General features: G+C 28.6%; 9 protein-coding genes across 9 annotated transcripts; 7 read left to right on the top strand and 2 right to left on the bottom strand.

The window, feature by feature from the left end:
- Window positions 1-2,623: 2,623 nt before the first annotated feature.
- BX663DRAFT_556572 (uncharacterized protein) lies at window positions 2,624-3,509 on the top strand (the record flags this gene model as incomplete). The annotated part of the gene is made up of 2 exons (XM_051531727.1): window positions 2,624-2,737; window positions 3,360-3,509. 2 exons carry the CDS (start codon window positions 2,624-2,626, stop codon window positions 3,507-3,509), a joined length of 264 nt encoding a protein of 87 aa, XP_051377606.1.
- Window positions 3,126-3,877, top strand: BX663DRAFT_527705 (uncharacterized protein). Its single transcript, XM_051530073.1, has one exon. It carries the CDS (start codon window positions 3,579-3,581, stop codon window positions 3,777-3,779), a length of 201 nt encoding a protein of 66 aa, XP_051377605.1. The 5' UTR covers window positions 3,126-3,578; the 3' UTR covers window positions 3,780-3,877.
- Window positions 3,878-4,176: 299 nt separating this feature from the next.
- BX663DRAFT_527704 (uncharacterized protein) lies at window positions 4,177-4,764 on the bottom strand. The gene is made up of 3 exons (XM_051530072.1): window positions 4,619-4,764; window positions 4,439-4,544; window positions 4,177-4,371 (listed from the first exon to the last, which is right to left on the bottom strand). Exons 1-3 carry the CDS (start codon window positions 4,701-4,703, stop codon window positions 4,323-4,325), a joined length of 240 nt encoding a protein of 79 aa, XP_051377604.1. The 5' UTR covers window positions 4,704-4,764; the 3' UTR covers window positions 4,177-4,322.
- Window positions 4,765-5,399: 635 nt separating this feature from the next.
- BX663DRAFT_527700 (uncharacterized protein) lies at window positions 5,400-6,116 on the top strand. Its single transcript, XM_051530071.1, has 4 exons — window positions 5,400-5,524; window positions 5,627-5,698; window positions 5,793-5,897; window positions 5,961-6,116. The coding sequence occupies exons 1-4, from the start codon at window positions 5,435-5,437 to the stop codon at window positions 6,066-6,068; spliced, it is 375 nt and encodes a 124-aa protein (XP_051377603.1). The 5' UTR covers window positions 5,400-5,434; the 3' UTR covers window positions 6,069-6,116.
- A 74-nt stretch (window positions 6,117-6,190) lies between these two features.
- BX663DRAFT_463280 (thioredoxin-like protein) lies at window positions 6,191-7,828 on the bottom strand. Its single transcript, XM_051523987.1, has 3 exons — window positions 6,997-7,828; window positions 6,657-6,910; window positions 6,191-6,584 (listed from the first exon to the last, which is right to left on the bottom strand). The coding sequence occupies exons 1-3, from the start codon at window positions 7,775-7,777 to the stop codon at window positions 6,276-6,278; spliced, it is 1,344 nt and encodes a 447-aa protein (XP_051377602.1). The 5' UTR covers window positions 7,778-7,828; the 3' UTR covers window positions 6,191-6,275.
- A 4,474-nt stretch (window positions 7,829-12,302) lies between these two features.
- BX663DRAFT_300507 (uncharacterized protein) lies at window positions 12,303-13,212 on the top strand. The gene has a single exon (XM_051522040.1). It carries the CDS (start codon window positions 12,344-12,346, stop codon window positions 13,106-13,108), a length of 765 nt encoding a protein of 254 aa, XP_051377601.1. The 5' UTR covers window positions 12,303-12,343; the 3' UTR covers window positions 13,109-13,212.
- A 569-nt stretch (window positions 13,213-13,781) lies between these two features.
- On the top strand, window positions 13,782-15,295 carry BX663DRAFT_527698 (uncharacterized protein). Its single transcript, XM_051530070.1, has one exon. It carries the CDS (start codon window positions 13,820-13,822, stop codon window positions 15,212-15,214), a length of 1,395 nt encoding a protein of 464 aa, XP_051377600.1. The 5' UTR covers window positions 13,782-13,819; the 3' UTR covers window positions 15,215-15,295.
- A 28-nt stretch (window positions 15,296-15,323) lies between these two features.
- BX663DRAFT_527697 (uncharacterized protein) lies at window positions 15,324-16,247 on the top strand. Its single transcript, XM_051530069.1, has 2 exons — window positions 15,324-16,152; window positions 16,212-16,247. The coding sequence occupies exon 1, from the start codon at window positions 15,597-15,599 to the stop codon at window positions 15,813-15,815; it is 219 nt and encodes a 72-aa protein (XP_051377599.1). The 5' UTR covers window positions 15,324-15,596; the 3' UTR covers window positions 15,816-16,152; window positions 16,212-16,247.
- Window positions 16,248-16,722: 475 nt separating this feature from the next.
- On the top strand, window positions 16,723-20,754 carry BX663DRAFT_481490 (uncharacterized protein). Its single transcript, XM_051524364.1, has 8 exons — window positions 16,723-16,743; window positions 16,842-16,879; window positions 16,935-17,052; window positions 17,123-17,230; window positions 17,304-17,595; window positions 17,668-20,324; window positions 20,390-20,553; window positions 20,618-20,754. Exons 2-8 carry the CDS (start codon window positions 16,866-16,868, stop codon window positions 20,625-20,627), a joined length of 3,363 nt encoding a protein of 1,120 aa, XP_051377598.1. The 5' UTR covers window positions 16,723-16,743; window positions 16,842-16,865; the 3' UTR covers window positions 20,628-20,754.
- The last annotated feature ends 58 nt before the right edge of the window (window positions 20,755-20,812 follow it).

Here is a 20,812-nt window from a genome sequence, read left to right as displayed (position 1 = left end):
AGTATATAAAATAAAAATATTATGTTGCGGTATGATCTATAGTATACATTATACAAGTATAAACTAGAGTATATGACTTTAATATATGCTTAATTGACGGTATGATTTAAAGAAGAAAAAAAAAGAAAGAAAACTAAAAAGAAGTACAGTATAGTTTGTGACTTGTTTATTCAATGTAAAAAGAATGATATAAAGACTATTTTGTGTCTATACCAATTGCTTGTATTTATATTAATGAGTCTTGAAACAGTGTTAGTATTCAGCAGATATATACGTATTGTTGATTCAAGCTACTGATTTATATATATTATTATCTATTGGGCGTTATAATGACCTGATTAAGGTTTTAAATTGTTTGATTTAAGTATAGGTTCCTGATGTCTTTTTATATTTTATTGTATTGGATCAAAGACGACCTGAATCCTTTGTCAAGGTTATAAAAATATAATTTATACATCTAGACGATTGAATGTCAATAAGTTTTATATTATATTATTTATAAAATGTTATATACAGTAAGATATGATATATTTTATCGTTTATCCTGTGTTATGTAATCCATCTTTTATAATATTATTTATGCTTATATCCAGAGCTTATTCTATAGCAATTCCTTTATTAAGGTATATTTTATACACACACAAAAAGAGGATAAATTCAACAAGACAGCATCTATTTGAATATGTGTATATATAAAATGATTTTATTAATTTTGTTGTCTATTTTTTGTTGTCAAATAAATCATCATTTTCATGTCATGTTTAGTGTTTGTTGTATAGGGTTGATGATAATGTTGTCAAATAATAAAAATACATCTGTTATAATATTATATGCTTATCATATACACATATTTTTTTTTTTTACTATAAAATATCTCTCTTCTTCTATAAATGATACTAGAATATTACATGTATGCATTTTCTTTTCTTTTTTCTATTAAATAAAGAATTTTATTATACAAGTAATAATAAGCAAGCTATATTATATAGTATAATGTGAAGAAAAAAAAACTATAATATACGCTGATGATCTCTTCCCTCCCCCCTTTTTTTTTATTACTATTATGCATGAAAAAAAAAATTGTAGCCAATAACAATTAATAACGATGATAAATGTTGTGACCTTTTTATTTTATTTTTCTATATAAGGAGACAATCTGTTTTCCCTTTTTTTTTTCTTTTCTTTTCTTTAGTTCAAACTACATAGTAGTCACTACATAGTAGTTGTAGTAAGTTATTAAGAGACATGGATGGTACGATTCATACATGTTGCCCGTGCCACTATGACTGTGGCATAGAAGCTTTTTTTAGTATTGGAGTCCGCTTCAGTGCTAGAGGAAGTTAGTCGACTGTCCAGTCACATTTATCCATATCATGTCCTCTTCAATAGCTTCTACAAATTGTCGGATTTTGGTACCAAACATATCCCTAACTAGGATTAGATTAATATTTGCATTCAGCTATTTATCATGATCTATATGTGTATATATGTTCTATATATATGTATATATGTTCTATATATATGTGTATATATGTCCTATATATATGTATATATCGTGAGCACGTAATTAAAGTGTTTTAGCAGAGGCATACATCAATACTTTTATTATTATTATTATTATTATTATTATTATAAATGAAATAAAAATTATACTATTTTTTCCCTTTTTTTTTTTTTTTTTAAAAAAAAATAAAGGAGAACGTGTTTCACATTTATTAGTGTTATTATACTTTTAAAATAATAAAAAAGAGAAGCAAAGTCAATCTCCAACACAGCTTTTATTTTCTATTGTTATGGAAGAGTTGGTAATCGTTTTTAATGTTAATAAAATGAAAGTAAATCGTTTATAAGTGTTAAACCAAGTTAAAGATTGTAGACATATCATTGAGGGCTAGACCACAACATATAAATATATTCATAATATATATTGTTATAATTAAAGCTATTACAATAGCTGGAATACAGTAATTCTAAGGTAAGAAAAGCGTTTATCCTAAGGTGTAATGATATATTATAAAGAATATAATATAAGGTTAAGATAGAGCTTTTTGGGGGAGGGGAAGCAAGAACAGTGCATTTCTATGAGTTCCATCTATTGTAAGAAACAATGCAGCCCAGCTTGAAAAAAAAAGCGTACTATCTGGATAGAGGAGTGGGCACAAAAAGAATTGAGTTACCTGCAAAATTATGTGTTCCTAGATAAAGTTAGAATATAACCGTTAACATGTTTCACGCAAAAAACCTAGTCTAGGTGTGATAAACCTGCTATTGTTTAAATTCCTTCAACAAAGATTATTTCACATTCTGTATTGAGGGAGGAAGCCATGCCTGTTATTAGTATTGTATATGTGGTTATAAGGGAATCTAGGAAAAAAAGTAGTCGAGGTAAAATAAACACAAAACGTTTGAAGATCAACTATCAGTCCCTCCCAGGGAGGGGGGAAATTATAAGTGTCCATTATATATACTTCATCGTCGATACTACCATGGATATTGTGAATACCTTGTCAGGTATGAAATAATCTCACACAGTTAATGGATAATGTCCTCATCTATTACATTCCTGAGATGATTGATCCTTTGATCATAAAATAAGGCTATATTCTATCAGAACCTAATTCTAATGAACAATTCCAAGTCCAAGATTAAGCATCATTCATTAGAGGATATAAATACTTTGATTACAGAAACCCTTGAGGCCTGTAAAGCAGTTCTCCTTGAGCATCTTCATTATGTCGTAATGTTAAAACTATCAAGAACATTTTTGACATCTTTGTCTTTTTTTTTTTTTCTTTGAGACCTACTTGAATGAAGGTCCTTTGGTATTCCAATGATTAAAAATAAAAATTAAATATAATTTGGGCCATTAAAGTATCTTTGTGTATGTAATTGATGCTACACTCTCATACATTATTGCACTAAATATTTTTATATTATGTAAGATAACCTACATTATCAAATTGCAAATTCAACTGGACCTCAAGTCAAAAAAAAAAAAAAAAAAAAAAAAAAACTCTTAAATTGTTCACAGATAAGGTGAAATATTACATAGTCATACAAAACAAACCATTTATACATCCGAATATAAATAGACAGTAATGTTACTCTTTTTATAGAAATTGGTTCTTTATTTCTTTCTTAGAAGCAGTAATTTATTAATATCTGCTTTGTGGGTCTTAAAGTACAGGTAATTTACAAAATACTCTTAGAGCCATGAATAGACTTGAATCTTTTGTTTCTTGAGACAACATTGACGTGAGATAGCTATGGCGATGGATACTGTTGACTCTATCATCTTAGAGAGGGGTTTTGTACCAGTATATCTTTCTCCTTACTCGCCTGAGCTCAATCCTATTTAGATGCTTTGGAAAGCGTTAAAGGACCAAGTGAGAAAAGGTGAATTGACAGATGTAGAAACACTTTCTTCACGAGTAATTAAAGGCGGTGAGGATGTTCCTGTTGGACACATACGAAAAATTCATCCAGTACTCGATCAATGTAGTTTCTAAATGCTTGAATAAAGAATAGTTGTAATCGTTTTAATCTTTGGTCTTGAAGGTGAGCAATTTATTCTTGAAATGCTGGTCAAATTAATTTCAAATACTTGCCCAAATTTGTCATTTTTTTTTTTTTTTGGACAATTTAACCTAACACAAGTATCTAAAATTATTCAAAAAAATCGGCAAAACGAGAGTGGAAGCACAGTATTACGAACTTGCCTTGATTGGCTGCCTGGTGGTAAACCAAAGGAATGTCTCTTTCACTCAAACCAAAACTAGAGTCGACATCATGCTTACACATTCACAAATGCTTGTATTCCTCCTCTCACAATTGATGACCCAATATCGTTTCTTCTCAATATGCTCTTCCACAGCGTAGACCCCGTCGTAACTCTGATTGTCTTAGCTAGTTTATTCTCTGGTCTATCCTTTATACCATTTTACATGAATTGGATCATTATTTTCATGATAACTTTCCTCCTCCTGTTGATCCTGGTCGCAAACTGTTGAATTATTGATCCAAGTAATAGTGTGAATCTCTATGCTTATTCTGACCTCTTTTTATTTTTTTCATTTATTATATTTCTTTTCTTTTATTATTCTATATCTTTCAATTCTTTTGTTCTTTTCTTTTTCCCTTTCTTTTTCTTTCTTTTTTTTTCTTTTTCCTCTCTTGTTTCTTGAGAGGTTTTATAATTCTTATAATCACTTTATAACTGGCTCGGGCAATACAGCACATTTCGTCGCTATATGCCTATTGCCGAAAAAAAAAAACACCGAAATAAAATTAAATTTAATCGTATTACAAGCTTGTATTAATTTTCAGGTACAGCATTCTTTTAAACCAAAGCATAAACAGAGTGCTGCAGCACTTTTATATACAAACATTTATATAGGTTAATAAATAACAAATCAAAGATTCAACTTGTGATATTTACCATCCCCAACAGCAGGCATCCTTTGATTTTTTAGGTACTGAATGAACAATGACTGTTTCTGGAGGTGGCGTAGGTTGATAATAAAAATGACCATGTTGTTGCGTACCTACATTAAAATCTTCCGAGTTTGTATTTATTTTTTACTATTATCATTATTATAAAATTATTCATTATTATTACCATCTTTTCTTTTGTCCAAAGACCATGGTTTTGCATGTAAAGAATGAGAATCACTATAATGAGAGAAAGCTTGTTCTTTATTCATTGCATCATTAAAGTAAAAAAAAAAAAATAAATAAATAAATCAAATGAAAAATAAATCAAATTAACATTAAAAACGAAATCAGAATAATAATAAAAAAAAAAAGTTTACTAATGAATACAATAGAAGCGATTGTCCTCCCTTTTATTTGCTGTAGTTAAATAATAATAATAATAATAGTTCTTAAACATTAAAAAAGTCACGAATTTGACATAAAAAAAAAAAAAAAAAAAAAAAAAAAAAAAAGATTAATTATCTCTTAAAAATGTCGCATGAATTCTATGGCTGCCTTTCCCCTTTATTATTATTATGATTAATGAATATTAATTTAAGCTCTTTTAGTGGTTAATTTCATCAAATCAAATCAAATTAAAATAGACATATTTATTGCCGCCGAGTTCTCCTTTTATGACTCGATTCAGATTTATGTTTGTAGAAATATCCTTTTTCACCATTATTTAAATACATAGTGAGTCCTTTCAAAAAAAAAAATTACTACTCTAGTAATAAACATAATTAAAATATTCATCTTTTTATTAAGCTATGATGATGATGCTAGGAACTTTTTTTTTTTTCCCTGAAAAAATAAAATAAAAATAACGAGCCAATTAAATTTAAGAAAAATATTTTTTTTTGTGTGTGTATACGTGTGTAGTAGACGCGTTTTCTTTTTTTTTTTTTCTTTTATTTACAAGGAAAAAAAATTCAAAAAAAAAAAGATTAATTAATCCAAGATGGCTGACATGAACGCTATTGCTAAGGCTTTTACTGATTTCTATTATCAAACTTTTGATCGTTCTAGACAAGAATTAGCTTCTCTTTACGTAAGTATTCGAAATATATATGTATATACAATGAATGGATTGAAAAAGAACAAGTAATTAAAGTTGACAAAAAAAAAAATTTTTTTTTATTTATTCAAATAGAGACCTCAATCCATGCTTACTTTTGAAGGTCAACAATTCACAGGTGTTCAAAATGTTATTGAAAAGTTAGCCGTAAGTAAAATTAGGTTAAACTTGATGATAATATGCCCCTGTCTCATCACATACTCTTTTCCCTTTATTTGTGTGTGTGTGTGTGTTTATTTAGTCTCTTCCTTTCCAAAAAGTTCGTCATCAAGTTTCTACTATTGATGCTCAACCTGGTAATCCTAATGGTGACACCATCATTGTTGCAGTTACCGGTGCTCTTTTGGTAAAGTTTAATTAAAACTGAATGCCAACGTACAACATTTATTAATTATTATTCTTTTACCAGGTCGATGATGAACAAAACCCTCAAATGTTCTCTCAAACCTTCCATTTGGTTCCTGAAGGTTCTTCTTATTGGGTATTCAATGATATTTTCCGTTTGAATTATGCTTAAAGAATTCGATAATAAATATATACATGTATATAAATATATATAAATATATACAAATATATATGTATACAAATATACACACATACACATCTTATATATACAGATATCTATTCTTTTTTTTTTTCTTTTTTTACACATAAAACAAAAGATGCTTTATTTTTATATAAAGAAAGAGAGAGAGAGAGGAAATAATACATTAAGATATTATGCTTAAACAGCAACAGGAGTTGCCTTCTTATCAAAACTTGCTAAAATATTTTGACGAATATTAAAATCATCCAACTTGGAAGAAGAGACATCATCTGACTTGAGAATCTTGGAAAGACGTTGCTTTTCAGTATCAAGGAACTTATCGCCATTCACAAGCATCTTTTCCATGATTTTAGCATAATAGTTAGCATAACGAGTACCTAATTCCTTTGCAAATTGTTGAGCTTCCTTTTGGATTTCCTCACGTTTTTCCTTTTGATGTGTCATGAAACGAATAGCCAATTCATCTAATTCAGGAATACGGCCCGCCTATGAGACATGAAAATAGAGTGTGAGTTTCATTCAGGCAAATAAATTAATATACAAGATGGATATACTTACATCTGATTCCAATCCACCTCCTACTTTACGCTTAGTACCAGTATGTTCGTTAAGGAAGCTAATAAAAGCAGCTTCAGAACGAGCACCAGAATAAGCAAAAGGTGTACTTTCACCAGCAGGGAATAATTTGATAGTAGGATAACCTTCAATATCAAACTCTTGTCCAATATCTGCTTCATCTGCAGCATTAATCTTTGCAATGACAACATTGGGTTCATTAGCAAAGGCATGACCAAGTCTTTCCCAAATAGGAGCTATATATATATGTATATGTGTGTGTATGTGTGTGCATACATACATGTTAGTTCTTGAAAAGTTTTTTTTTCTTTTTTTACTTTACCAAGGTTTTTACAATGTCCACACCAAGAAGCATAAAACTCAACAAAAACGTGCTTTTTAGGATTAAAAACGATTTCATGGAAATTCTTTGAATTCAATTCAACTACGTTTGATTTTTGAGCTCTAATACGGGGAGCAATTCCAGACTTTTGTTGAACAAAAGAAGCTAAACTGTTTAAATCACGAGCACCTTTATAATCTTCAACACCTTCAGGAGAATGAACACCCTTGGGAAACCATTTCAAAGTAGGGAAACCTTGAATACCATAAGCAGAACCTGTTTCACGATGTTGATCAGCATCTAATTTGGCAATAATCACGTTTTCCTTTTGATGAGCAAAAGCATCAGCCAATTGACTATAGATGGGAGCTAAATTCTTGCAGTGACCACACCAGGGGGCATAAAATTCAACAAGAGCAGGCTTGGAACCATCGATGAGTTGCTTAAAGTTAGCATCTGTCAAGACAAGAACGTTACCGTCATGTTCAACAGTGTTGGAAGATTTAAGAATAGGTGAAGTCTTTTCGCGAACCAATTCAAGAATGTCACTCAATGAATTGACATTCTGAAGTTGAGCAAAGGCATTATTAACTTGTCCTGCAATCTTTTCAGGTGTGATTGATTTAAGTTCATTTACGTAATGGTGTAATTGGTCCTTATTGAGTTGTTTGGCGTTTTCTACCAAGTTAAAGGCAATTTGTCCTCCTTGATAATAATCATAACCAAGGAAAGCCGCATTCACGGCAATTAATAAGAAAAAGAGTTTTTTAAAAAAAGACATTTTTTTTTTCTTTTCTTATTTATGAAAAAGAAAAGTAAAAACGAAGAAAAAAAAAAGATTACTACGTGTACTAAAATTATTATTTATTTTGGGTGGGTTTTTTTTTTTTAACAAATCAATTCGCTCCAAGTATAAATTTTATATTATTCTAAAATTCTATTCATATTAACGTGTAAATATGAGAATCAAAACCTGTTTACTAATAAAATCTAATTTCATAATCATTTTTATCATATAATCTATATTACCTTGGGAAGAGATTCAAATCAATCCTTAACATGGTATTATAATACAAATACAAAAATACAAGAAGTTTCATTGTTTCAAAGATATAATACGAGGTATACCTAATTTTCTAACATTAAGTTTAATTTTTAGTATTCAACAAGTTGGTCTCCTTTAGGTTTCTTTGGTTTAAAATAATAACAAGTCAGACTTAAAATCACATAAAGCAATAAAAGCTATTTACATAAGGATTCAAGAAAGGTAAAAAGAAAAAATATGAGCAATAAAATAACTACTTGTCTATATTGGATGCACTTGATTTATTTAATGATACACAAGCGACAAGATTACCTATGAGCCCGAATATTACCATTAGTCAATTAGGCACGTAGACAAATTTAATAAATGAATAGCAATACATCTAATATAAACAAGTTGGGCATTATGTATTTGTAAGGGAAAAAAAATGTATTACATGAAAGTCATAGATGGCGTCACTCTTCATATTAATCATAGAGGATTCAATTTCCAACTTAACATACTTTTTTATATTAAACTGTTATTATTTTAACATGCTTCATTTCTTTCAGATCAAGCTAGTATACAATAAGAACTATTTGTAATATTTAGCTATAAAACATGTATAATCTCTCTCTCTCTCTCTTGTCAGTAATAGAAGAGTATAATAGAATCTAATAAAATAATAATAACAATACATGTATTTTATATACACTATTGTTTCAAATAATATTTCATGTAAAACTTCTTTTCATAGAATATAACTAGTAAGCTTTAGTTTATATTACATATTTAACTTTGTATACACATACACATATGTATATGAATAGAGTCATACTACAAACATATTATATACATACATATATATATATATTGCTATAACTAAGTTAATAGAAATAGACCACCATCATTTATCAGATAATAAAGAGGCTATTCATATATAAAACTAGTATATTGTACTGTACTCTACAACATAATATTCATTTCACATTCAGTTTCAATAATAGTCATTATTAGAATATTTGAGCATTCATAATAAGTATGTACATCATAGTATGTATGTAATAATAAGAATATATTCAGAGACACTATTTTTTTTTTATATATGATTCTTTATTATGACAGTATTTGCTTGTCCACATCATATTTCGTTCAATGTCGTTTACCTTGTAAAAACATTATATAAATAGCTCTTGACATTTATCCGTATTATTATTATTATTTTTTTTTTTTTTTTTTTTTCATTTAAAGCTTTATATTTATAAAAATTAAAGTTCCATTAGCCAACAATATTTTACTATTGTTGTTGTCCAAGAGTGGCCACGAGGAGGCTGAACTTTATGCACTCTCAAAAGTTGGTTGTGCGTTGCTAAAAGCATTGCACAGATAAAATACTCAATATAATACAAGCAACACGAAAGAATAATAATTCCCACTTTTTTTTTTTTTTTTTTTTTTTCCTTTAAACCCCCCAATTTACACCAAACATTCCAAAAATCACCAACATTAGAAAATTTTTCATTTGTGTTTAGGAGTTCCATTAGCCAACAATATTTTACTATTGTTGTTGCCCGAGAGTGGCCACGAGGAGGCTGAACTTTTGCACTCTCAATTAATTTGGATAAAAAAGAAAAAGAAAAAAAAAAAAAAAAAAAAAAAAAAAAAAAAAAAAAAAAAAAAAAAAAAAAAAAAAAAAAAGAGAGGAATATTGACCTCCTTTTATATCTTTTTTTTGGGGACTGTTATTCTCTTTTAAGACTTTGTTTTATGCATTTACGTGGGAAATAATAATAAGCTTTTTTTTTTATTATTATTATTGCATACTACCAAAAACGATAACAGTTTATTCACAAAAACGTATAAACAGGTTTAGTTTATTATAAAGATAAAAATTCTCACTCCCCCTTTTATTTTTTTTTCTTTTTTTTTACTTGTAATTTAACAAAAAAAAAAATATTCAACTATCAACAAGTTGAATGGATTATACTACACTCAAGATATTGTATTGTATTTTAAATACGATTCTTTTTATTACGTATAGAACCTGCTCCAGCTAAAATTAAAACATTGTTTATATTATTGATAATATAACTTAAACCGCATTATTTATATATGCTCATGTTCTCATTATATAACGTATAATATGATGTTGACAACAGTTGATATGGTGACGATGATGTAACTTTATATACATTATCCTATTACAATAAATTAAAGGGGGGATGAGGGGGTGGGGCTGAAAATTATAGAACAGGTTTCCTTGACGATGATGATGATGATGATATTCTTTACCCCTTGGATACGATAACACCTACCATATATAGTAGATCAAAAGTATATATATATATATATATATATATATTTTGCATGAATTAACGAAAAAGAAGGAAAAAAAAATATACAGTTATAAATGTTTGAAAATCAATAGATTAAAAGGAAAAAATAAAATAAAATAAAAAGAACTAGTGTAGCAAAAAAAAAAATGTTTATTTGCACAACAACAAGAGGATGACTCTATTTGAGAATAAGATATTCAATCATGGGCTTGTATTTCTGAAAATCCTTCCCCTTAAAATAAAAATCCTTTGTGTTACATAGTTCTCAATGTATCTCTTATATATTAAAGACCAGACGTAAGCGGCATATTTTTATTAGATAATTCTAGATGAGGTCTATTTTATATATAACAGCTAATAATATCTAGATAGACTATCACTATGAAGAAGGGAGTGCTATATTTGTATAAAGAAGCCTTTTTAATATATTCATTATCTTTTTGTTCGACTAAAAAATTATTTGTAGGTTTTAATATTACTTTTGTTTCTCCCATTTTTTTTTTTTTTTGATAAATACTATGCTAGCTTTAATAAAGAGAATTACTTTACAAAAGATATGTATATTATCTTGTTGCATTCATTCAATTTCATTCTTAAAAGAAAGAAAAAAAAACCCTCTCCCCCATTCATTTTAACATGACTATCAAATATCTTTGTGGAATTTTTTGATTGAAAACAACATATCGAACATTTATCTATTCCAACTATAAATTTGATTATAATAGACATGTATATTATTATTATTATTATTTATAATATAATACTCGTTTATCCGATTTAAAGAGTTCACGTATAGACGCTAATATAAATAATTTATGGAGTATTCTTTCTAAATATCATTACAAGTATAGTCCTCTAGATTAAGATCAAAAATAACTATCTGTTACGGTACGGTATTTAACTAGATCAAATGAAGTTGAATCATCTTTTTTACTTGATTCAAGATAATTTATATAGACAACTATGATTATTTTTTTCTGACTGGATCGATGTGTATAAATATTTAGGAACTAGACGATGATTTGTACTCTTAAAATTACTTTCATAGTAATTCAATAAAGTGCATTATCTCAGGTAATAAATAGATATGAAATATGTATAAATACTTTTAAAATAATAAAGAGATAGCTGGATTTTTTTTTTTTTTACTAAAATGAACGAAAAAAAAAAAAAAAAAAAAAAAAAAAAAAAAAAAAAAAGACTATACGTTCAAAAATTCAAGACATATTTTAATATCAAAGCTTATCAAACACTTATAAACGTATATATACATATGCATTTTCGGAAGGATATATTCTAATAACACTGAATGTATCAACTAAAAGATATTGTTTTACTCTAATACATTATATTATTTTACACGAGATCAAAAAATATATATATATATGCATGTCATAAAAAAAAAATATGAATCAATTGAAAATGACCCAAATTCTCTAAAAACGTGTTACTTGTCTTTTATTATTTTTTAAGATTGAGTTTAAATATTGTATAGTAACAAGAAGAAACAATGATGGCCACTCTTTTTTTTTTTTTTTTTTTTTTTTGAGGGGAATATTAAATCGGAAAACTAATATTTGCTGTATTTAATAAATATAGAGACCCAAGAATTTCTTATGTTTAAGAATTTTTTTAATTTCCTAGTAAAAATATAACAGAAAAAAAAAAAAAAAGAAAGAAAGGGATAAATTAACTATATACAGTCAAAAAGACCATTTTTCTTTCTGTACATACATGTTATGTAAAGATTTGAAAAGAAATAGGGATAAATTTATTAATTAATGTTGCATATATGAATACGATAAAATAATAGGGCATTTAAGAAAATGCTTATTATTTTGAAACAAAAAAAAAAAAAAAAATAAGAATTTGCTTATTAAACACGTTTTTGAATATAAAATATATAAATATAATTGTCAAGTAAAATATTCATCCTTTTTTATTTTATTTTATCCTTATTGTTATTAAAGAATACCTTTTCGTTAAAATGAAATCACATTTGGAACTAAAAGAAGATAATTTAAATTATTTAATTTTATATTTGGCTTTATTACAATCAAAGGTCTTTTGGACATGTTCAGTACTTTATCATGTTTTTAAGAAATCAGAATTTATTATACACAAAAGTCAACAGACAACAATAAAGCGTATTACAGACTGTCCACCTGTCATCAATAAAAAAAGAACAACGTCTGATTCAAATATTATTTCAATAACAGAAAAGAAGACATTTAAAGAAGAGAAAGAAGAAGAAAGTACTACTGAGCAAGATATGAGTTTAACATTACCTAATACTTCACCTATTCGTCATCGACCCACTATTGAAGATGAACGTAATGGAACAACATGTCCTCCTGTATGGTGGCAAAAGACTCAAGTTAAACTTAGACGCACTCGTATATCCAAGTCAAACACTACTACTAGTACTAGTACTACTACTACTACTACTTTATCAAATTTGAATAAAAAACAGAATCAACGAGCTTCAACATATCCTTTGTTAACTGTATTTTCTACTAAATCATCATCATCATCATCATCATCACCGTCGTCGTCGTCTATTCATACCTTTAACGAAGAGCATATACCATTCTCGAAATATACAGCAACAATTGAAAATATCTCAGATCATCAACAAAAGAAAAATATTAAAAAGCTTGTGACTAAACTTAATATTGCTTTACATAATATTCCCCGTCATCGAAAAACTAGTTTATCTGATTTGAAGAAAAAGAAGTCCCTCTTTTTTTAAATAATTGTATATATATTAAATGTAAATATGTAAAACAATGCCTCTTTTAAAATTATATATAAAAAATTAAAATAAAATAATAATAAATAAATATTTATACCTTTTTTTTGCTTTCATACTTTTAACGTATTATTACTACTTGGATTAATGATTGTTTATTTATTGAAGCAGAAAATATTCGTTTTCTTTGTTTTTGCCTTTTATAGAATACATACATAGATAAAAATGGAGATGACTAGCATTTATCAGTTAATCAGAGATCGTATGATGTATCAGATAATTAATTTTCATTTTTTTTTTTTTTTTTTTTGAAACTGATAAATCTAATATCTGTATAAATCAGGTCATAATTCATTTTTTCATTCATTCAAAAAATGAATAAATAATAATAAATCCTAATGATTATTTGCAATCATCATTTGCATATTGTTATGTAATAATGTTCCTCAGTAGAAAAAAAAAAATAATGCAAAATGATATTTTTTTTTTCTAAAGCTAGTAGTAGATAAAAAGTGTTGCTCGTATATTACCGGAGTTCAAATCGATAAAACAAGAAACGTCACATAAGCTCGGTACTTGTTATCATTTATAGTACCATTTATACAATCAAAAATCATCATCATTTAAATAAAAAATTATTTTTTTTTTTTTCTTATTTACGACAAAGAAAAAATAAAATAATAACAATCCTTTTTATTCTTGTTATTTATTATGGCAATATCAGATTCAAATAATAAAAAATCAAATAATAATAATTATGAAGTCTCTGCCACTATATGTTTTAATTGTGGTACAACGACAACTCCCTTGTGGAGAAGAGGACCCAATGGTGAAACAATATGTAATGCCTGTGGTCTTTATTTAAAAGCAAGAAATACATTGCGTCCACCTACTATGAAACGTAAAGTAAAGAATAAGCAGTCTAATACGAATACTACTACTACTATTACTACTACTACTACTACTACTACATCATCATCATCATCATCATCACTATTGACAACGGAAAACTCTATACCCTCTACTGAAAACCCACCAGCTGGAAGTTGTCCTGGTGGAGGTCAATGTAATGGTACTGGTGGGTCTGCCTCTTGTAAAGGATGTCCTGCTTATAATCAACATCAAGTGAATCGACATACACTTATTTGTGCTAATTGTAGGACAACAACTACTCCACTTTGGCGTCGAGATGAAATGGGAAACACGATTTGTAATGCATGTGGTCTTTATTATAAACTACATAATGTGCATCGACCTGTTAGTATGAAACGAAGTGTTATTAAACGTCGAAAAAGAATTATTATTACTGATAAAGATGGTCATTCAACTGAAGAAGAGCAAGATGAATTAGAATCGACATCTTCATCATCGGATAGTTCAAGTAATAGCTCGTGTGTTGATGATGATGATGAAGAGAAAGTGAAACAACACATTGAAAAGAAAAGAATTAAAAAAAGAGAAAAGAAGAGAAAGATAAAAAGAAAAGAAGAACGAATATGTCAAGCAAGTACAGCTCCAACATCAATAATGACTACTATAGCAGTACCGCCTATTGAAGATTATATTATACCTAAACGAATGACTATAAAAGAACAACAAAAACAAGAGCAACAGTCCAGTCTTGTTCGAAGCAATAGTTCACATCGATTACCACCTCCACCTACTACACCTCCTTTAAACCCTACCACGCTCCAATCAAATACCACCACCCATTTATTACCATCACTATCTACTACTCTTAATCACTCTAATAATACTACTACTATGACTCCTGATAGACCTACAACTCGATTTGATCCTTTGTTTAATTATCGTCGATCTTCACCATTAAAAGAAATCAATTTACCTCCTCTTACAAATAATTTAAATACAATCAATCCATATCAAGACTTGCATGATTTTGATGAAGCCATGACTCGACTTGAAAGACTTAGAAGACGTGTGCCGCCAGAACAAAGTAAAGTCTTGTCTAGATTAACTGATGCCCTCGAAGATATTGTGAATCAAGCCGAAGTTATTCTTTCAAGTACACAATATAACAAACCATCATCTTCTTATCTGCATCATCCTAATTCACAGCAACAACTTCATAACCCTCGTTTATAAAAATAAAAAAAAAAATGTTTTATTATGTAATATAGTAAACAAAACAAATAAAGTAAAGTAAACAGAGAAAACAAAAAAAAAATGTATTTTTTTCTTCTTCTTCTAATAACATGTATAATAATCACTCAAATACCACCACTAAACAGCAGGTTTCTAATAAGAATAATTGTAAAAAAACTTTATCTACTTTATTAGGTCCTTTTAATAGAGAAATAAAAGGTCAATGTTATACCATTTGTTGGTCATCATCTTCCATACCAATAAAGTCATCACCTCATCTCACTTATCGATTTATGACTGTTAAAAGACAATAATAATAGCCTGTTTACCATTTAACTCATGTATTCATTTCTTTTATTTATATTTAAACAAATCATTTTTTATGCTTGAAGAAAGAAAAAAAAAATTTTTTTTTCACCTTGCCTGCCTCTTTCCTGGTGTAGTCTTACATTTATCGTCGTATATAATCTATGAATTCTTTTTGTCCTCTTATCTTTTCTTTGTATTCTTCCCTGTTTTCAGTCTTTTGGCTTCATTGTACTTTTTTCCTCCATTAAATAAGATGTTGGTCATCTCTTTATTCGACCTTTGTCTGCCTTGATAATCATTGAAACGAAAGGGGTTGTAGACCTTTCATTGTAGAACCTGAAGATTTGGGGGACCCATGTTTGAGGGCATATACAATCTATAAATGCTCCATTTTTCAATGTCTACGGTTTTTTTTTTGTTGAAGGGAAATCTGTCTCGATGCTTTTAATTAAAGTTTTTCTACATGATAAGCCCTTCTCCTCTTGGAGCATGTATAACAATGTGTTGCTCTTTAATCTTGCATCTTATTTCTTGTTGATCTTCCTCATGGCGTAACTGTCGCTGTAAACATATGATCTCTGCCTGGGTCAACAGCACAAGAAAGCAAAGACCAACAACTCTTATAGCATCTAATTCAAACAGTTTTTTTTTTTTTTTTTTTTTTTTTTTTTTTTTTTTTGTAAATTACCTTAGGTATTATTTACAGGCAAAAGATTTGGCTTGTCTGTAAAACCAAGACAATTTAGACACTAGTAATATTCGTTCAATAAAAAAAGAAAGGAAAAACAATTCCAGAGTGTCTAAATTTCTTTCAAAATAAAATCTTAATCGTCTAATTTTTTTTTTTGGAAATAGTCTTAAAAAACAGTAGTTTATTTAAACTTTTTTTTTAAAAAAAAAGGGGAGGGGAAATCACTACTTATATACGTATAATACATAACTAAGGCTAAGTTTTAATAATCTCTCTTTATTTAATTTAAATAAATACAGCTATAATGCAACGAAAATAAATAATAGTAGAGGAAATGTCGTCAAATGATATAAAGATTTCCAATTAAAAAAAAAAAAAAGGATATCTCTCTTTTTTTATATTTTTTCAATAATTTTGGGAAAATGTCATTTAATTAAAAATCCGACAATTAGTTTTATTTTTTATTTGTTTTTATTTTTATTTTTTATTTTATTTTTTATAATTACAACTTTAAAATATATAAAATATAGTAAATAAGCATATTTTGTATATTATATAACAATTCTTTATATCCTCTTTATATAAAACATAACATATTTTCTTTTTCTTTTTTTCTTTTTTTATTAGTATAATAAATTTTGAATCTAATCCATGGATTCAAAATGGTAATAAATAAATAAATTCAACTTATTTAGTGTCTAATGCTTTATTTAAATTTAGTTCTTCAAATCCAACTGGAAGGGGTCCTCGTAATTATAAATGTATATATGACCCTGAACTAGACTTCCAAGGTTTAAGAACAAGTAATCATCCTTTATTTGAATATGGCGATGAATCTGTAAATAATTCAAACAATTTTTTTTTTCTTTATAATATTTTATAATTAGCTAACTTTAATAATCTCTTAGTCCTTAACTTCTCCACAAGATCCTCGACAAAATAAACTTGTTTATGAAAGAAATTTTTTAAAGAGTCGTTTCCTTTACAAAAAATATCTTTATACAGTTGAATATAAAGTAAGATTCAAATTTTTATTATATTCTTCTTTATGCGATGCGCGTTAAAATTAATATCCATTGTCAACTCTAGTTTGATGAACACTCAGTAGGCACAAAGCCTCCTAATACTATTTTAGTATCTCGTTTATCACCACTTATGACAGATACTCAAATTATGACTTACTTTTCAGTTTATGGTCAAGTTCAATCCGTTGAGATTGAGAAATGTCCAAATACAGGTGGCTCATTAGGCATTGCCCATGTTACGTTTGTTTCGGATGATTTAAATGATGGTCATGCTGCTGCTTGTTTAGCTGTTGAAAAGGGAAACGGTCGTAAAATGGGTGTTGCTGAATCTGTAAAAGTTTGCTTTGATCCAACAGGTAACCAAAAAAAAAAGTAAACCTTTAAAAAGAAATAATAAATTTCTAAATACATTTACATATTATGATTAGGCAAACAATTAAAATTAGCTATTGATGAAGCAAACAGACCACCTTCTTTACCGTCACAAGAATCAAGGAGTCCTTCTTTAGTTAGTAATCATCGCTCATCTAATACACCTCTATATAATAGTCGACATCATCATCATCATCATCATTCTTATTATGATTATTATAGTGGTAGTGGTAGTGGCAGTAATAGAAGATATCATCATTATTCTGAAGATGCAGATGACTATTGGGATGGTCGACATTATTCTCGTTCTTCGCGTGATCATTATCGAGATGAGCGAATACCATCTAGATATTATTCTTATCATCGTTATTTATCTCCACGACGCCATCATTCTCCTGAACATTATTCATTACGACGATATCGATCTTCTCATTATTATGATAGAAGAAGTCCAAGTCTTGACTCATATGATAGATATAGTAGAAGCCCAAGCCCTGCTAACAGTAGTCGTAGCAGTAGTAGTAATAAAAGACGTCGACCCACATCAACTCATATAGATAGTTATGATGATAAAAGAAGAAAGTCGAATTCATCAACACCACATCGTATTGTGCATCCAAAGTTAATCATCTCAAGAGAATGTTTACCATTTGTAAGAGGTGTCTTGGAAGAATTAAAAAAGATGTACTATTATTACGATTATATCGATATTTATCATGATGAAGAGGATTGGTTTATTGTATTTGATTCGTTAACAATAGCGAAAAGGGCCTTTGATGAGACAAATAAACAAATCCTGATGGGATATAAATTATCAATTACATTAAAGGATGTATCAGAGAGAACAACGTTATCAAAGCAAAATGGGTCTGATTCAGTAGTCAATGGAGTATTTCATTTAAATGAACCATCATCTAATGAAGTCGCTAGTAGTCTTTCCAATCATAAAATAAGTCAGAATACTACTGTCAATCGCCATACACCAATGACTGCTAAAGAGCTACTCTTTAATCAATTAGCAGATGTTTTCTTGAAAGATTTGAAGAACCGTATCGTTGGACCTACGATTTACGATCATTTAAAATCAATGAGAGAGGTACGAAAACACGAGATGTCACGTATCGTGTCGAGTCCTGATCAAATCATCGATTCAAAGGAAAAGATAGTTGAGTCTGTTATTTCGTCTAACAATATAACAAAAAAGTTGCCTCATTTCAAAAAGAAGTCTTCCTTGTTATTAACTTCTTTGAAGCGTAATGGCAAATCCTATCACGATCTTTATTCTATTTCTACTTTTTCATCAACGGCTGAAGAAGAAGAAGAGGGAGAAGAAGAAGCAGTAGTATCAAGACAGCATGATACCGTTATCTCACAGACTTTAGAACAAGTAAAGAAAGAAGAGACAACTTCAATATCCTCATCGCCACGCATTTTTTCATCCTCTTCTAGCTCTGAAGATGGTGAATATCATTCAGGTCTTGAAGAAGAAGAAGAAATAGACACTAAAGTGAAAAAACCGACAACGAAAGGCCGTCAGCCATTTCGTTTGCGGGACTATCTTAGTAGTGATGATGAATCCAAGAGTGAGGACGTTGGATACGAAGACTTTTTAAAACAATTACGACAAAAGAGTAGTACAGTAGAGAGCGAATCAGAGGATGACTTTATTGTGGAGGATGATGTTAGTTCTCAAAGGAAAAAGCGTAGACGTGTTAATTCAACACAAACAACAAGGAAGATAAAGAAGACGATAAAAAAATCAAAATTACATGAGATTGATGATGATGATGATGAATATACAGATAACGAATATGACACAAAGACAAGAATCAAAAAGACACATAAAAAGAAACAGATACAGAAAAATAAGACGACTTTAACTGAAGAAGAGCCACTACTTGAACGAATTTATGAGATAAAAGAAGAGGCAGCAACAAGGGAAACAAGTGTAGCAAGTTCTGATTATTATGAAACAGATGAAACAGAACAATTGAGTAAAGAGGAAATGGAAAAGATGCTTTTAGCTACAATGGATGAATCGGATAGTGAAGAATTAATAGAGCTCCCAGAGAAACTAGACGAACCACCTGAATGGGATCCTATGAATCAAATTAAAGATCCAGAAGATTTTGCATTTTTGCGTGGGGCTTTATTAGAGAGAGCAGGTTATGAGTTAAAAGAACCTATAACAAATGTAATTAAAGGTGGATGTGCTCGTGTTCGTGGCATAAATGATGCTAAAAAGGCTATACCTAAAAGTACAACAACACGTACAGCCTCAACAGCAACAATAGAACCAGAACTAAGTAATAGTACACCTGAACCCGTCTCATCACCTTCAAATAATCGAATTACATCAAGAGCAACTCGAGTCAATAACCGACGATTAGCAATGGGCATTGAATTACAAAAGAAGACGATTGATTCAGATATTTTGAAATTTAATCAACTTATGAGTCGTAAAAAGCAATTGAGATTTGCTAGGTCACCTATTCATGATTGGGGACTTTATGCAGAAGAGCATATTGATATGAATGATATGGTGATTGAGTATGTAGGAGAAATTATTCGTCAACAAGTAGCTGAGGAAAGAGAAAAGAAATATGAGAGATGTGGTATTGGCAGTAGTTATTTGTTTCGTGTGGATGATGATACTGTAATTGATGCAACTAAATGTGGAAATGTAGCTCGATTTATTAATCATTGTTGTGCAGTAAAGTAGAAAAAGAGTCTTATAGAATTGACATAAATATTAACATTATTATTATTATTTGATAGCCTAATTGTAGTGCAAAGATTATTACAGTAGATAAACAAAAAAAGATTGTTATTTACGCAAATCGAGATATTGAACCTGGAGAGGAAATTACATATGATTATAAATTCCCAATTGAAGCTGATAAGATACCCTGTTTGTGCGGTAGCAAGTACTGTAAAGGAACGTAAGTATTTTGAGTTTAAATTTCAACAAAAAATGGTTTATTCATTATTCTTTTTTATCAATAGACTTAATTAAAATAAGCATACGAATTCTATTACATTTAATACCTATATAATATATATGTATATGTATATGTATACGTAGATGTACATTTGTAGTTATTTTTATATCTAAAAGAAAAAAAAAGAAAGAAAAGAAATGCTTGAATATATTTAATAATAACTAATATAGACAATTTATACAATAAAGTATAGCAGTAA

This window comes from Cokeromyces recurvatus, assembly GCF_025118155.1.
Source record: "Cokeromyces recurvatus strain NRRL 2243 chromosome Unknown BX663scaffold_53, whole genome shotgun sequence".
In the NCBI taxonomy this organism is placed as follows: domain Eukaryota; kingdom Fungi; phylum Mucoromycota; class Mucoromycetes; order Mucorales; family Mucoraceae; genus Cokeromyces; species Cokeromyces recurvatus.
Note: the sequence above shows the minus strand (reverse complement) of the source record. Positions and strands in the feature narration are given on the sequence as shown.

Excerpts from the sequence above, each read along its gene's own strand:
- BX663DRAFT_527705 (XM_051530073.1), top strand. The coding sequence starts at position 3,579 with ATGCTGGTCAAATTAATTTCAAATACTTGCCCAAATTTGTCATTTTTT.
- BX663DRAFT_527697 (XM_051530069.1), top strand. The coding sequence starts at position 15,597 with ATGCTTGAAGAAAGAAAAAAAAAATTTTTTTTTCACCTTGCCTGCCTC.
- BX663DRAFT_527700 (XM_051530071.1), top strand. The coding sequence starts at position 5,435 with ATGGCTGACATGAACGCTATTGCTAAGGCTTTTACTGATTTCTATTAT. Across the intron at positions 5,699-5,792 it reads ATGTTATTGAAAAGTTAGCC|TCTCTTCCTTTCCAAAAAGT; the intron begins GTAAGTAAAATT and ends GTGTTTATTTAG. Across the intron at positions 5,898-5,960 it reads CAGTTACCGGTGCTCTTTTG|GTCGATGATGAACAAAACCC; the intron begins GTAAAGTTTAAT and ends TTCTTTTACCAG.
- BX663DRAFT_527698 (XM_051530070.1), top strand. The coding sequence starts at position 13,820 with ATGGCAATATCAGATTCAAATAATAAAAAATCAAATAATAATAATTAT.
- BX663DRAFT_463280 (XM_051523987.1), bottom strand. The coding sequence starts at position 7,777 with ATGTCTTTTTTTAAAAAACTCTTTTTCTTATTAATTGCCGTGAATGCG. Across the intron at positions 6,911-6,996 it reads TGGACATTGTAAAAACCTTG|CTCCTATTTGGGAAAGACTT; the intron begins GTAAAGTAAAAA and ends ATATATATATAG. Across the intron at positions 6,585-6,656 it reads GAGGTGGATTGGAATCAGAT|GCGGGCCGTATTCCTGAATT; the intron begins GTAAGTATATCC and ends CATGTCTCATAG.
- BX663DRAFT_481490 (XM_051524364.1), top strand. Across the intron at positions 17,596-17,667 it reads AGTTTGCTTTGATCCAACAG|GCAAACAATTAAAATTAGCT; the intron begins GTAACCAAAAAA and ends TATTATGATTAG. Across the intron at positions 20,325-20,389 it reads TTATTAATCATTGTTGTGCA|CCTAATTGTAGTGCAAAGAT; the intron begins GTAAAGTAGAAA and ends ATTATTTGATAG.
- BX663DRAFT_300507 (XM_051522040.1), top strand. The coding sequence starts at position 12,344 with ATGAAATCACATTTGGAACTAAAAGAAGATAATTTAAATTATTTAATT.
- BX663DRAFT_527704 (XM_051530072.1), bottom strand. The coding sequence starts at position 4,703 with ATGAATAAAGAACAAGCTTTCTCTCATTATAGTGATTCTCATTCTTTA. Across the intron at positions 4,545-4,618 it reads TTTGGACAAAAGAAAAGATG|GTACGCAACAACATGGTCAT; the intron begins GTAATAATAATG and ends ATTTTAATGTAG. Across the intron at positions 4,372-4,438 it reads GATGCCTGCTGTTGGGGATG|TGCTGCAGCACTCTGTTTAT; the intron begins GTAAATATCACA and ends TGTATATAAAAG.